General features: G+C 50.6%; 1 protein-coding gene across 1 annotated transcript in view; it reads left to right on the top strand.

The window, feature by feature from the left end:
* The first annotated feature begins 11,871 nt into the window (after window positions 1-11,871).
* The window catches only part of NDST4 (N-deacetylase and N-sulfotransferase 4), an 80,581-nt gene continuing 78,923 nt past the window's right edge, over window positions 11,872-13,529 (top strand). Inside the window, exon 1 of the mRNA XM_090288585.1 lies at window positions 11,872-12,940. Coding sequence (XP_090144711.1) covers window positions 11,951-12,940 — 990 coding nt within the window. The 5' untranslated portion in view covers window positions 11,872-11,950. The remainder of the gene's footprint in view (window positions 12,941-13,529) is intronic.

The following is a 13,529-nucleotide window of genomic DNA, read 5'->3' as shown; positions in this document are numbered from 1 at the left end:
AGTGTTTCCATTTCACTGAATTCCTTCCAATGTCCTGCGCATGGCCACGAATTCTCTGTCTGCACCGATGGGGTGCCAGGGCGGAGCGGGGCGAGGAGGAGCTGAGGATCCTCAGAACTTGGGGTTCGCCTCATGGTGTGATGTCATCCAGGTCTCTTCACTTGTCTGTGCATTAAATTCCCCATCCATGCGCTCCTGGGGTCCTCTGAATAATGGTCTCGATAACTGGCATTTATAGCTGTTTGTACACAAGATCAAGTGTCCGTTTGAAAAGAGCTGACCCTCTGTGACAAGCAGCTCAGAGTCAGGGTGTGGGATGTTATATGTAGGATCCTGCTGGTAAGATAATGTCGTGAAAAACCTCAATAGAATTTCCCATAAACTAGATCATAGACTGCCCCAAAACAGTCTACATTTTCTCTGGACTTTTGTATGGAGTACCTCAGGAGTCTCTAGGTAACAAAGTCAGTGGCAGAGAAGTGATAGTTGAATTTTAGGAGCCGGTCATCTTTTGTGACTTCTGATGCAGGAGAGTTCTATTGATAAAGATAAAGTGATAGCGCACCTCACTTCAAAGAGAGAATAATTACACTCCCAACCGTAGAGCTTCTAAGGGACCCTGGATATTAATATAACTTATGAATATAAGTGTAGTGCTATTCGTAACACATTAACTTCACAAATAAAAGGCCAATGGAGCTTAACTTTTAAATAATTTATAGTTTAATAAAGACCTTTGTGGTTTCTTGGAATTTGACTCCCATGTTAAATATTAGACAAAGTCCTTCCGCTCTCCCCATGGCTCCCTCACAGGTGAGGAGGCCCATTCTCCCATGTGGCTTCACCCCCGGTCCCTGTCTGTGCCGTCCCGTGACTGAGAGTCGGCGGCTCGGTGGCCTCTCTGCTCTGGTGGCTGCTCCCAGGACCATCTGCCGAATGAGGACCAGGCATGCAGCTCAAGACTAAATAGAACAACGGGCTCTAATGGAACAGTCACGGGGCCGAGCAGTGAGCAGCGCCGCCGGTGCTCCGCTGGCTCTCGGGGCCGTGGGAGCAGCCCAGGACACCCCGCTGTGACCGAGGGGGGCAGAGCGGCCACACCCCCCGGCCTGGGCCGGGCCCTCGGGGTCCCCTCTGACTCAGCGTCTCTCTCTGGCCTCCTCACGGCCCACGCTCCTGAGTGATGAGAGAGATGGGCTCCCACTCACCCTCTCCCCACGGCTCCCCCACGGCTGTGCCCACTGCGGTGTCCCACGCGCCCCCAGCGCTCTGGGCTGGCCAGACGCACCCCTCTGGTGGAGGTTAGCGGGTCCCCGAGCACCCCCGCCGCCTGCCTCTCACCTCCCTGCGGTCCTTCCCCGGCTGCACTGCCCCCCGGACCCGCGGCCGAGGTCCCGAAGCCGAGGTCGCTTTCCACTCGTCTTTCCTGACTCTCGGCTGCATCAGTCCCTGATCGGAAGCATCCGTGTCCCGTGGCTGGTAGCGTCCCGGGCCCTCTTCCTCAGACCACAGTCTCCGCAGTGGCGAAGGCCTTCCGGGTGCCCCCCGCCCCATCATTTCCCAGCACACGGCTCCTCCGCGTGTCCCTCAATGCCAGGGCCGCCCCCACTCCGACCTCCCGGTTCCAGCGCCGACTGGAGATTCCACTCGGACATACTTGGCGGCCCAGCGGACGTGCCTTTGGACCACCTCCCAGTCATTCCAAAAGCGACGTGTTACCCTGCTCGTGTGCTCTCCCACGCGTTCTCACCTCCGCGTCGCTCTGTGCAGCCCCCACACTGCCCACCGTGGACAGTGCATGCGTTGGGGTTAGGGTTAGGGTCGGCATCAGAGTTGGGGTTGGGGTCTCGTGGGAAAGAAAGAGAGGGATCAGTTAACCCAAGATGTGTGTGTCCCTAAGCAAGTAAGATAATGGAGCACTCGTCTGTTTATCAGGGGAAGCTGTGGCGGAGTCAGTTTGGATTAAGGAAAAAACCAGGCAGCGAGATCTGGTCTTAAGCCTGGGATGCCCCCCCGGTCAGGAACGGAAGGGGAGGCCCATCGGTGCAGAGGGAAGGCACAGAGCTCGTGGGTCCCGGGAATGTCCTCGCGCCGGTTAGACTGAGCTGCGCCGTGAAATGGAGGGTGAGGGGACTTGAGAGTGTGTACGGTGGGGTCGGTATGGTCGGGTGTGGGATTTAACCTGGGAGGGAAGGTGTGCTAGGCCGGGAGAGGGAGAGGTAAAGGGCCCCAGCTTCAGGGGTGACAGGGGTGTGACAGACGACGTCGGGGTGACAGGGGTGTGAGATAAAGGGTAGGAGACTGAGACTGGATCAGCGTCGTGAGTGGGTTGCCAGCGGTCAGGCACCTGTGTGACGACAAGGTCTGGCCTGTGGCTGTGGGAAGACAGGCCAGGCCGTTGGGGAGGGGACAGAGGAACTGAGAGCAGAGCATCGCGTTATAAGAGTCTTCTGTGCGCGTGTCTACTGGTGTCTTCAGTAGACGGGAGTTACCCAGACACGGGGACTTTCCTGGGCTGGAAGCGGGTGAAGCCAGGCGCCGGCCGACGCTGCTGCGGGAGAGGAGGCGGGGGGACTAGGTGAGAAGCTGCAGTCAGAACGGAACATGGTTCGGTGTGGCCGTGGGCAGCCGGGAGGACGTCTCACCCAGCTCCTGGCCCAGAGCGGGGAGAGCGGAGGGAGCCATAGCTGGGCCAGCGAGCTCCAAGGCCCGCGAGGGGGGCCAGACTCAGCGAGACCCAGGCGCCCAGGAGATGGGGCGACCTCAGGACTCCAACATGGAGGGAAAGGGGTCCGCCGGGCCCTGAGCGTGCCGCTGGCGAGCACGGGGAGATGCCGGCCTCGTCGTCATAACCAGTCGCATCCACAACCACCTGACTGTCAGAAGCTCCCACTGGGAGGCAGTACTGGGGGGCGGGCAATACTCAGCCGATCTGGCTATTCTCAACTTTTTCCAGCTATTTTATTCTTTTTTTATAGACAGCTGGTTTGGTTTATAAACACTTTGTTTAGAATTTCTGCATCCTATATTCATGAATTATATTGCTTGTAATGTCCCTTTTCGCACTGTCCCTCCATCGGTTATTGCTGTCAAGGTCACAGAAGTGAACCTCAGCTTCCAGGCTGACAGGCACCACTCACTACACACCCCTGGGAATGCTCGTGTGGACGGGAGCGATTCATGCTCCAGTGCTCCGACAGGCTCTTCTGGTGACGGACTCGGGGACAGGTCTCCTTCGTGGGATATTGTGGCTATTTATTTGAATTCTTGAATTTTGCTTTCTTTGTTTTGTGGCTACTTTTAATTCAGCTGTAGGAAGCTACGTTTTCTGGAGACTTCATTCATTTAAATTCATTTAAATGAAAATACTTTGTATAGATTCATCAATAATTTTATGTTTTTAATACCTGGAGCAAATGTAGCCTCACTTCCTCATCCCTCAGCTGTGCAATTAATCTCTTTTTATCTTAATGTCAACAGACATGTGTCAGATTTATTAGCCTCTTAAAAATTACCAGGTTTTGGCTTGGTTTTTCTCTCTATTGCAGTTTTTGTCTGATTATATTCTGCTCATGTTGGCTGTGTCTTTCCTTCTACCATTTTTATTATTTTATTGTTGTTTTCTAGCTTCTTGAGAGAAATGTTTGCCTGGTTAGCTCGTTATTTTTCATTTTTTCAAATACATGTTTCTGAGGTTCTAAATTTCTCTGTTGTGATAGCTAAATCCACAGATTTTGGTATTTTTTATTTTGGATACAATTTGGAACATATATTACATATTCAGCGGGGTTTTCTTCTTTGCAATAAGTTAATCAGAATTATGTTTTTTAAATTTTAAATATATGACAATTTCCTAGTTATTTTGTTATTAATTTGGACTCGGTATGATTTCTTTTATAAATATCTTCAAGTTTAACATCTATTCTACAGTTGCTGAATATCAGACTTTAAATATGTCTTTTAGACCAAGTTTGCTAACCATGCTGTTCAGGTCGTCTTCATCTTTCATAATCTTCTCTCTGACTTTTCAATTAATTCTTGAGGAATATTGTAAATTCTTCCCCTATAGTTAGGAATTTGTAAATATCACCTTATAGTCCTGCCCATTTCTGCTTTATACACTTTGAGTTTGTGATATTAGATGAATTCAAGTTTTAATTTTAATTACTTTCTGTTAGATTGAACTTTCTATTATTATGAAGTGATCTCTAAATCTTCAGTAATTCTTTTCTGCTTTAAATCTGATTTTCTAATATCTATATCAGTTTGTTTTAATTGAAATCGTTTTGCTTTATCTTTTTTTCAGATGTTTGCTTTCATATTCTTTTATTTGTTTCTTGTAAACAGTATGTACTTGGATTTGTGGGAGTTTTTGGTCAGTCTGCCAATCTTTGTTTTAAAAGGATAATTTAGTTCATTTGTATTTAATGTATTTACTGACAAAAACAGACCTATTTATTTTCTTTTCCATGAGTCCTACCTAGTCTAGGTTTCTTTTCTCTTTATTTTTTGAGTATTTTACTTGCATTTCATTTTTTTTCTCCTTTACTAGTTTTAAAGATACATATTCTTTTTTCTTATTTTTTTTAAATGTTATTGTTGTTCAATTACAAATGTCCCAGTTTTCCCCCTTGCTCTCCCCTGCCTCACCCACCCCCCCACTCCCACGGTCAGTCCCCACCCTGTTGTCCACGGGTCATTTATACCTGTTTCCTGACTAGCCCCTCCCCCTTCTTCCCCCCCTTCTCCCCCTCCCCCCTGGTCACTGTCAGTCTGCTCCTTGTTTCCACGCCTCTGGCTCTGTTTTGCTCATCGGTCTGTGTTGTTCATGAGTCTCCTGGATTAGGTGAGATCATATGGCATTTGTCTTTCTTTGCCTGGCTTATTTCACTCAGTGCATAGTTCTCTCTAGTTCCATCCATGTTGTCCCAAAAGGCAGTTCCTTCTTTCTCTCTGCTGCGTAGTACTCCTTCGAGTGAATGTACCACAGTTTCTGATCCCCTCCCCCACTGACGGGCACTTGGGCTGTTCCCAGCACTTGGCTACTGTAAACAGAGCTGCTATGAACATAGGGGTGCACAGGTTCTTTTCTTTGTTGGTTCATTAGAAATCAAAATATGTTAACTTAGCAATGTCCGAAGTCCATTAATATCATGACCTTAGTACAGGGTTCTTAGCACATTTTTATTTCCTTCAGTCCTTCTGACTTCTATTGTATTGCTCCTTTTATTTCAAGTACTCCTCGTTTTCATTCTTAATCCCATAGGCTTTATTGTCACCATGTTATATACTTAAGGTCATTTAGATCAATTCACATTTTTATCAGTTCTTTTATCTTCAGTCCGTTCAACAATTTGAACACTCTTCCTATGTTTGAGAAATTCGCAGTCTTCTGTGTTTCCGCCTCTTGACAGTAGATGTCAGCTACTCATCCCCCGGACTCCCTGATGGCCACGTCGTGGCCGTGCCGACTGAAAGTGTCCGACTTGCTGTGTGGCTCACAGACTAGCCGGAAGCTGGTGAGGTAGTGGGGTCCCATTAGGGAGGGACACCTTCGCCTGCACGCACCTTCCACCCCAGGAGCAGCGGCTCCCGAGGAGCGGCCCCGGTCTCCGTGCGAGCAGGGACCACTGTGCTGTGTTTGCTGGCCAGTGGCCATGTTTTCGAAGCAGAGCCTCACAAGTCAGGGTGTGTGTGTGTGTGTGTGTGTGCGTGTGCGCGCGCGCGCATGTGTGTCCTTACCCATGGCCTAAGCAGATCATGGACTACATCTGATCAGGAACTACATTTATGTTGTGTTCTCAGTCACCTTCCGTTTGCGTTCCGGTTATCGTTGGCGGCTTCCCTGGCTGCCTTCTGCGGAACCCATTAATGGCGTGTTCTGTGACACACGGTGTGATCGCATAGTCCCTGAAAGTGCTTCCCCCTAAAAAATTGTAACGACTACTTTCAAGAAATCAACTTAGGAGAACAACTCAAAACATGAATAGGAATAAATTCTATTATACGCTTTTTACATTTTACTCGGGATGATTAATCTGAGTATGTTTTGTGGCACAGACAACCTCCTAATGACCCATCATGCTTCAGATCATCTGCAAAGCATTTACCTATGAGCAGGTGTTTTCACAGATTCTCATGTAAACAACAAATTACCGTGGAAGCATGTGATGTTATAATTCTAAGCTATAACTGAACAGTGGCACTTAATACCTAGAAATCTTCCTTTGCAAACAGATCAGACTGACCTTCTAAACTGACATTGTAACTCCAACTTTAACACCTCTAACATAGTTCTTCTGTTCAGTATTTCCACATCAGGACCGACAAGGAAACTGGGAGTCAGCTTAAGTCAGGGTGTACGCTTATCTTTCCTGTACATGTTTTGCTTATTCATCTTCTTTATTCTTAAGATATTAAACAGTTAATCACTTAAGCAAATTCAAATTCTTAGAACTCATGTTTTTTGGGGGGCAAATGAAATGCTTGTACAAACATGTCTGCAAAATAGAAAGAGGCAAAACGTAATGGCAATTCTCACAAAAGCACAGTATGGTATTTACTTTAGAAGCAAAATAAGTCTGTCCTCTTTGAGTTATATACTTCTGTTCCCTTAAAGATTTAGATAGTAAAAATTCACCAAAGTTAGCAAAGTAGTAAGCAAAGGTGATATTCATTTATCCCTTTCTTGGGCACAACACAAAAAAGAAAAGATTGAAATTAAAACACCAGGAATAAGAACACAGAAACAGGATCGTACAAACGCTCTAACACTGATGGTTTATTTCCGTCTGAGGAAGAGGCCTGCCTGCCCGGGTGTGTCCTGGCTGCGGCGCGCGGCACTTGAACATTGCGAATCCCGCTGTGTCTCTGAAGTCACCGCAGGAAGCGGGTCCTGGGAGCAGGGGCCACCCGGGTGCTCTGCACCCCTGTTACCACGTCTTTCTGTCTTTGTTTGGGGAGCCGTCCTTGGAGAGCAGGTGCTGTGGTCCGTTTCTGCAGCAAAAGCAAGAACATATCGCCCTCTGGTGTTGACAAGACTGGGAACTCCGAAGGTGGTTTAGGAACAACTAAGTCCCTTCAAAAAGCAAGTCTCTTCGTTTCTCTTTTCAAGTAAATATGAGGTGCCGGTATACGGGTTACCACTTTGAATCCTAGGGAGAAAAATGCCAGACAGAATTAATCTGCTTTTGTGGCCCATGTAATAAAAAATGTTAGCTAGATTGAAAGCAAGCCTTTTTTTTTTTTTAAGATTTTCCCTTTGGGGGACGATGCCCAACCAACTGAACCACACCAGTCAGGGCAACTTATGCATTTAACACTTGGATTTCTGTAATGCCAATTACATTATTTTTATTATAGTTCGTGGTGTTTGAAAACGTTAGGAAAGCTACCTTGGTTATAATACTTCATCTCCTAGCATTTTTATTACTCTGCTTGTATGACAAAAATTAGCTGTAAATGTTGCTTGGATTGTTAAAAAGTAAAAGCCCATTCGGTAGCCTAGGTCCGCTAGTGGGCAGAGCTGACTTTGTGGGTCGGGTGTAGCCAGATTCCGGGCCCAGTGGAAACCGTTCCCTTCTCTGAAATGCAAGATCAAAGGCTGGGTAAGACGCTCCTTAGAAGAAAATATTCTATAAAAGTTAATGACCAAGTGAGAAAGAAGAACATGCATATCATTGTGTTCATAACACCACAGTCTGAGACAGAGTGACTTCAGGGGAAACAGCTCAGTATGAAAACAATCCTCCGTCTCCAGACGTCGGCACCTGGGGGTACAGACAGTGTCCGTGCAGGAGAAACACCTGCAGGGCTCGGCACTGTCCCGGTCACAGGCATCCCGCCAGCGTCCTGCGCCCTCGGGGACGGAGAGCCTGCTGTCTGGCCACCTAGGAGGTTACCACGGTAACGTGTGTCCACGGTCACCATGGTAGCCCCCTTATAAATTGTTTACATGACAAGAGAAGAAACCACAGAGAGGAAACGCAAACTCTGCTACACAGATTGGCCTTTCTGGGCCAAAAGGCAAGTCGTGAGTACAGAGAGATCCGAAGCACCTGGGTGCGCTCTGTGAGTCCCCGCTGAGCCCCCTGTGTGCCGGGAGGAGCAGCCCTTGCTACCGGCTGGCACCGTGGTTCCTTGCCTGGGGAGGAAAGGGACGCAGTTCCAAGCTGGGACTGAATGTGAGACAGCCTGGCTGTCCTGGCTCCATTCTGAACGCCCCACTTCCGTGCTGGGACCTATCCTCTGACAGAAACGTACATCTCTCTTGAAAGCTGGTTTTAGTTTGGGGGATGCCCCTGCCCCAAGAGAGCACGAAGTTCATTAACATACAGGAATAAATAGTTAAATGTTTACATAACACAATATTTAATTAAAAACCTCTGTTTTATTCATGTGCGCTAACTCCCCATAATATCCCTAAAAGCAGCCCCGTTTTCACGCCGTCACTACGGCCCTGAAGTGGAGCGCCTGAATTTTATGTGACGCCTTGGACACACGTGCTGTTTCTAAAATGATCTGCTTTCTTGTTTGGCCTTTCCAAGATCCTGAAGTCGGTACTCCTGCCCTACACTCTGCTTGTTTCCCCTTTCTTAGGGGCGCAGCAGAGGTAAGTGTGTGGAGAACCCCTTTTCCTCCCGGTTGCCCCAAACCTTAAGGACACTGCCCCAGGACACGCTGACGGGGAGCGTGGGGGTTCCCTCCCAGCCCCTGCATGCTCCGTGACACCAGCAGGCGTCCCAGAGGGGAGGGCTCCGTCCCCTCCTCAGGTGCCAGTCTCCGGGCAGGTCCCCGGGCCACCCATGCCCTCTGTCCGGGCCTCCCCGTGGGCTCCACTCTGCTGGAGCCACTCATGGGGCTCAGACCAAACCACCCGTCACCAGTTTATTGCGCCATGAAGAGCGCAGGCCAGCGGCCAGGTGAGGGGGCCGGGCCACGTCTGGGAGGCCCTGGGAGCAAGTGCGGGCCCCCCTGGGACGTGGGTGTGTTCACCAGCCTGGACGCTCCCCGAACCCCATGCTTTGTGGGTTTTTATGGCGGCTTCATCACACAGGCCTGATCCGTCCTTAAGTTACTTTCCAGCCTCTGTCCTTCCCATAGGATAGGGGTGGGGCTGGAAGTCCCTGGCTCCCCATTTGGTCCCCAGCCGGGAGCCCACCAGGCCTTGCCTCTCAGAACAGAAGAAACTGTTCTCACCCCGGGAATTCCAGGGGTTTCCAGAGCCCTGTGTTCCAATAAGAGATTCAGACACATCACAGGCGACCTCTCCCGGGCGCCCCATCTCTCAGACACAAGACATAAGTAGACGTCTGTGGTACACCCCCGCTTTACTTCCCAGACTGCCCCGCCTCCACTGGCTGGTCTCTGTTAGGGCAAGAGAGATTGGGGGTGAGGGGGGAATGGTAGCTCCTTAGATTGAAGCGCGCGCTCACCCACACGCACACGCACGCACTCTCTGCAGTGGTGATCATATGTATCTATCACTCCTCTAACTCTGAATGTATTAATGTTAAATGTCACATTTAAATTGTATTTATTCTCTTGGTTGACAGAGCCTAATCCCATATGCTTTGTTACTTTTTCACTGTTGCATGTTCTCATGGACCGTTCTAATATGCAGAATTGACATCTTTTGTATATTCGAAAAATAAGTCACATTTTTTATGTCAGAGTAGATAAAGATGTAACAAAGTATAAACTTGTCATGCACTCAGTTTCTTTTTAAATTCCTGATTGACTTTGTTTTGAAAACACTAAGCAAACCCCACAAAACATGTGGGTTGAATAGATTTCTGCCCCTTCAGGGCCCTGAAGGGATGGTCCCATGTTTGCTTAACTGGATTTTTAGATCAAACACAGGACTCAGAAGTCCAGCCAGGGGCACCACACAAGACTGGATAATCTCTCTTGGCAAATTTCAAATCTCTTTCAATAGTTATTACGCATGTTATCCCCATATATGTCATTTAATGTCCGTTTTTAAATTTTACTTTCTGAACATATTCAAACATTTACAAAAGGAGAGGGCAGAGCACAGTTAATCGAGTTACACATTTTATGCCAAAGCCTTTCCGTCACTGTAGTTCATTTCTTTTAAGTGAAATACAATTCAATTGGTTCAAAGGGAAATGAATTCTGAAACACATGAAAGGCTTCTGGAGAGCAAATAAGAATCTTAAAAAATTATATTTGATAAAAGAGTATTAATAAGTCCCTAACATGGGAGTTAATCTTTTAAAGTGAATGTGGAATCACTGGGGAGGTGTTTCAAATGGGCTCACTGTCTTTCACAGGGAAAAACCGGGTCTGTTTACATATTGGGAATCTGTTTTGTAGATATTTAAATTGTTTAAGTTATGGACTTTTGAGTTGTTTTAAAATTTTTTTTTTCAAAAATCTAAGACATAAACAAATGTTATTTCAATGTACTGTTATATTTAAATTACTAACTAGGAAAAATGTATCTCAGTACGAAAAGCATACAATGGAAGCAGTGACATGATAGGATGCCTAATCACTTAATCTATCTTTTAAATAACAGTTACTCAGATTCCTCAAATTACAAAATAAAATAAAATACAGAAGCAGCGTATCTACAATGTAATAAAATACACACATCTTATAAAACATGCTGCTCTGTTTCTCGACAGCACCTAATATGCTTTAGAAGGGTCACAGAATGGAAGCATTAAAGCTTTCGGCTGCTTTCCTAGGGACACCAGTTTGGCAGACTGGGAAATGGAAGCTTCCAGAAGGAGCCTAACACAGCTTTGAAAGGCCTGAAGAAAAATGGTACAGAAAGGAATTCACTAAAAATTAGAGTCATCCATACAAATAAGAATAGTGGAAAATTCTGTCCATTTGTGGTGAAGCAGTTTGGGAAAAGTTGTTTTTAACGGTCTCTGTTGGTTTTCTTCTGAACTGAGCAAAGTGATAGGGAAATTGATTGCTGGATGAACTTAACCCTGGAAAACGGAGGCGGAGCTCTGATTCCCCGAGCAGGCCCAGTCGGGAGCAGCTGCTTCCAAAAACCGTTCGCGGCTCTGTCCTCACTGGGCCCTGCCCCGAGTTCGTCAGGGGGACCGGAGGGTGGTCACCCCACCTGTTCTTTCTGCCCTGGCCACTCTCATGCTGCCTCTAGGAATGGAGGGGAAATCCTGTCTGTGTGGCTGTTGTCCAGGAGGAGGGGGACACGTGCCTCTGTGTGACTGCAGAAAAGGATGTCATTGAGGGGGGAATCCTGGAACCACCGTATACATCACGCGTGGTGTTCCTGCCCCACACAGACACCTGACCTCCCCGTTCTGTGCGCACATAATGTTCCTGAGCCAGGAGAAGCCGTCTTTGCGGTAATTCGCACTTTACACTAAAGCTTCCTTTCTCGCCTCTTTTTTGAGATGACTGGTTTGAAAAATGATCTCAAAATTCGTACATACAAATACCTATGCACACATATGTACGTGTATATGTGCATGTATGTATATATATGTATGTGTGTATGTTGTGGCAAAGCCAAACAGCCTTCTGCATTCTTGAGAGCGGGACCGCTGCGCGGTGTCCTGGGTCCGGGAGCCCAGACCGGAGACGTCAGACGCGCGGAAGTCGCGCAGAGGAGCGACGCGCGTTTCCTTAGGTCCGTCTGGCTCCCACGCAGCAGCCCGTGCGCACACGCAGGTGTTCCCGGGCGTCTGCTCAGTGGCGCCTGTCTCCTCTCCCCAGGTGCTGTCGGAAGGACCCCGCGCGGCCCTCGGCGCTGGACACGTGTCGCCTGTGCCCCTCGGCGCCCCCGGCGTCCCGCTGGAGCTGCGCGGCCCCCCGACGCCCCCCATGGTCGGCAATGGTTACATGAACGTCGGGGAGGCGGCCGCCGCACCGCCGCGCACTGTGCCCCGCGCGGCGCTTTAGGGCAGGAAGCCGGGGAACGCGCCCGGAGCAGGCTCGCGAGACGATGAATCTCCTGGGGAAGCTGCGCAGGAGTTTCCGAGCCCTGGTCGCGCTCGCGGCCGCCTTCTGCGTGGCCAGCATCGCGGGCTCCGCCTACTTCCTCTGCTCCGGGTACCGGCCCGGCGCGCTGCTCGTGGCGACCACCGCGAAGGCGGGCTGCGCCGGCGCCCGCGCCCACGCCCCTGCCCGGCCGCCCGGGCCCACGGAGCCGCGCACCGACGGAGCCGCGGGAGCCGCGGACGCTGCCCGCCCCGAGGCCACGGTGCTGCTGTTCGTGGAGAGCCAGTACTCGCAGCTGGGCCAGGACCTCGTGGCCCTCCTGGAGGCCAGCCGCTTCCCCTACCACATGGTCATCGCGCCGGGCAAGGGCGACATCCCGCCGCTGACGGACGGCGGCCGCGGCAAGTACGTGCTGGTCGTGTACGAGAACATCCTCAAGTACGCCGGCATGGACGCGTGGAACCGCGGGCTGCTGGAGCGCTACTGCGTGGAGCACCGCGTGGGCATCATCGGCTTCCACCAGGCGGGCGAGCACAGCGCGCCGCGCGCGCAGCTGCGGGGCCTGCCGCTGAGCCTGCTGACGCGCGTGGCCCTGCAGGACTGCTTCGTGAGCCCGCGCTCGCCGCTGCTGCACCTCACCAAGGCGCCGCGCGTGCACCAGGGCGCGCTGCCCGGGGACGACTGGACCGTCTTCGAGTCCAACCACTCCACCTACCAGCCGGTGCTGCTGGCGGCGCGGCAGCCGGCCCGGGGCCCGCCCGCCCCGCCGCTGCTCGCCACGGTCGTCCACGACGTGGGGCTGCAGGACGGCGTCCAGCGCGTGCTCTTCGGCAACAACCTGAACTTCTGGCTGCACAAGCTCATCTTCCTCGACGCCGTGTCCTTCCTGTCGGGGAGGAGGCTGACCTTGTCCCTGGACAGGTACATCCTCGTGGACATCGACGACATCTTCGTGGGGAAGGAGGGCACCCGGATGAACGTCAAAGACGTGAAGGTGAGTAAGCCCGTTTACTAATAACATCATCATTTTTATTTTCACTGACGTGGCGGCATTGCTGACGCACAGTGTGAGCAGGTTAGGCCAAGCACGACTCACCGTGTTAAAGGGCAGGGGGTTTGAAATAAAATAGGAAAACCTCAAACCAGGTTTAACTATTCCTCGCACACACACGCCACGCTTCTGAGGGAGAGACCCGAATTATCCCTCCAATAGCTGCGCTGAGCCTCCTGGCCTGGTCTCAGCCAGGCAGTCCCCCCGCCCCCCGCCAGGACCAGAGCACGGCCCCCCATCTGGGGCGCGGTGACCTCTGTGCCGGTGAGGCTAACGCATCACAGAACTCTGTCCCCGGACTCACCCCCTGCCCCAAGTAGCCCAGACCTTTCTAGAACCTCAGGGAAGCTCACTCTTGCTGGTGTGAACTGTTCCGACGCTGTAAGTCTGGCGAGGAAGGAAGCGGAGTTTCACAGGCGTGCGTGGCGGGCGGGGCTCGCAAAGCTCGGGGGCTCCGGAGCGCGTGGTGGCGCTGGGGCCGCGCAGTGCCTCCGGGAGCCGCTCCCCGCTGCGACCAGGCTGCGGGGGAGCA

Source organism: Furipterus horrens, unplaced genomic scaffold, assembly GCF_987537825.1.
Source record: "Furipterus horrens unplaced genomic scaffold, mFurHor1.1.pri manual_scaffold_10, whole genome shotgun sequence".
NCBI lineage: Eukaryota > Metazoa > Chordata > Mammalia > Chiroptera > Furipteridae > Furipterus > Furipterus horrens.
The sequence above is the reverse complement of the archived record's forward strand: the minus strand, read 5'-3'. Positions and strand labels throughout refer to the sequence as shown.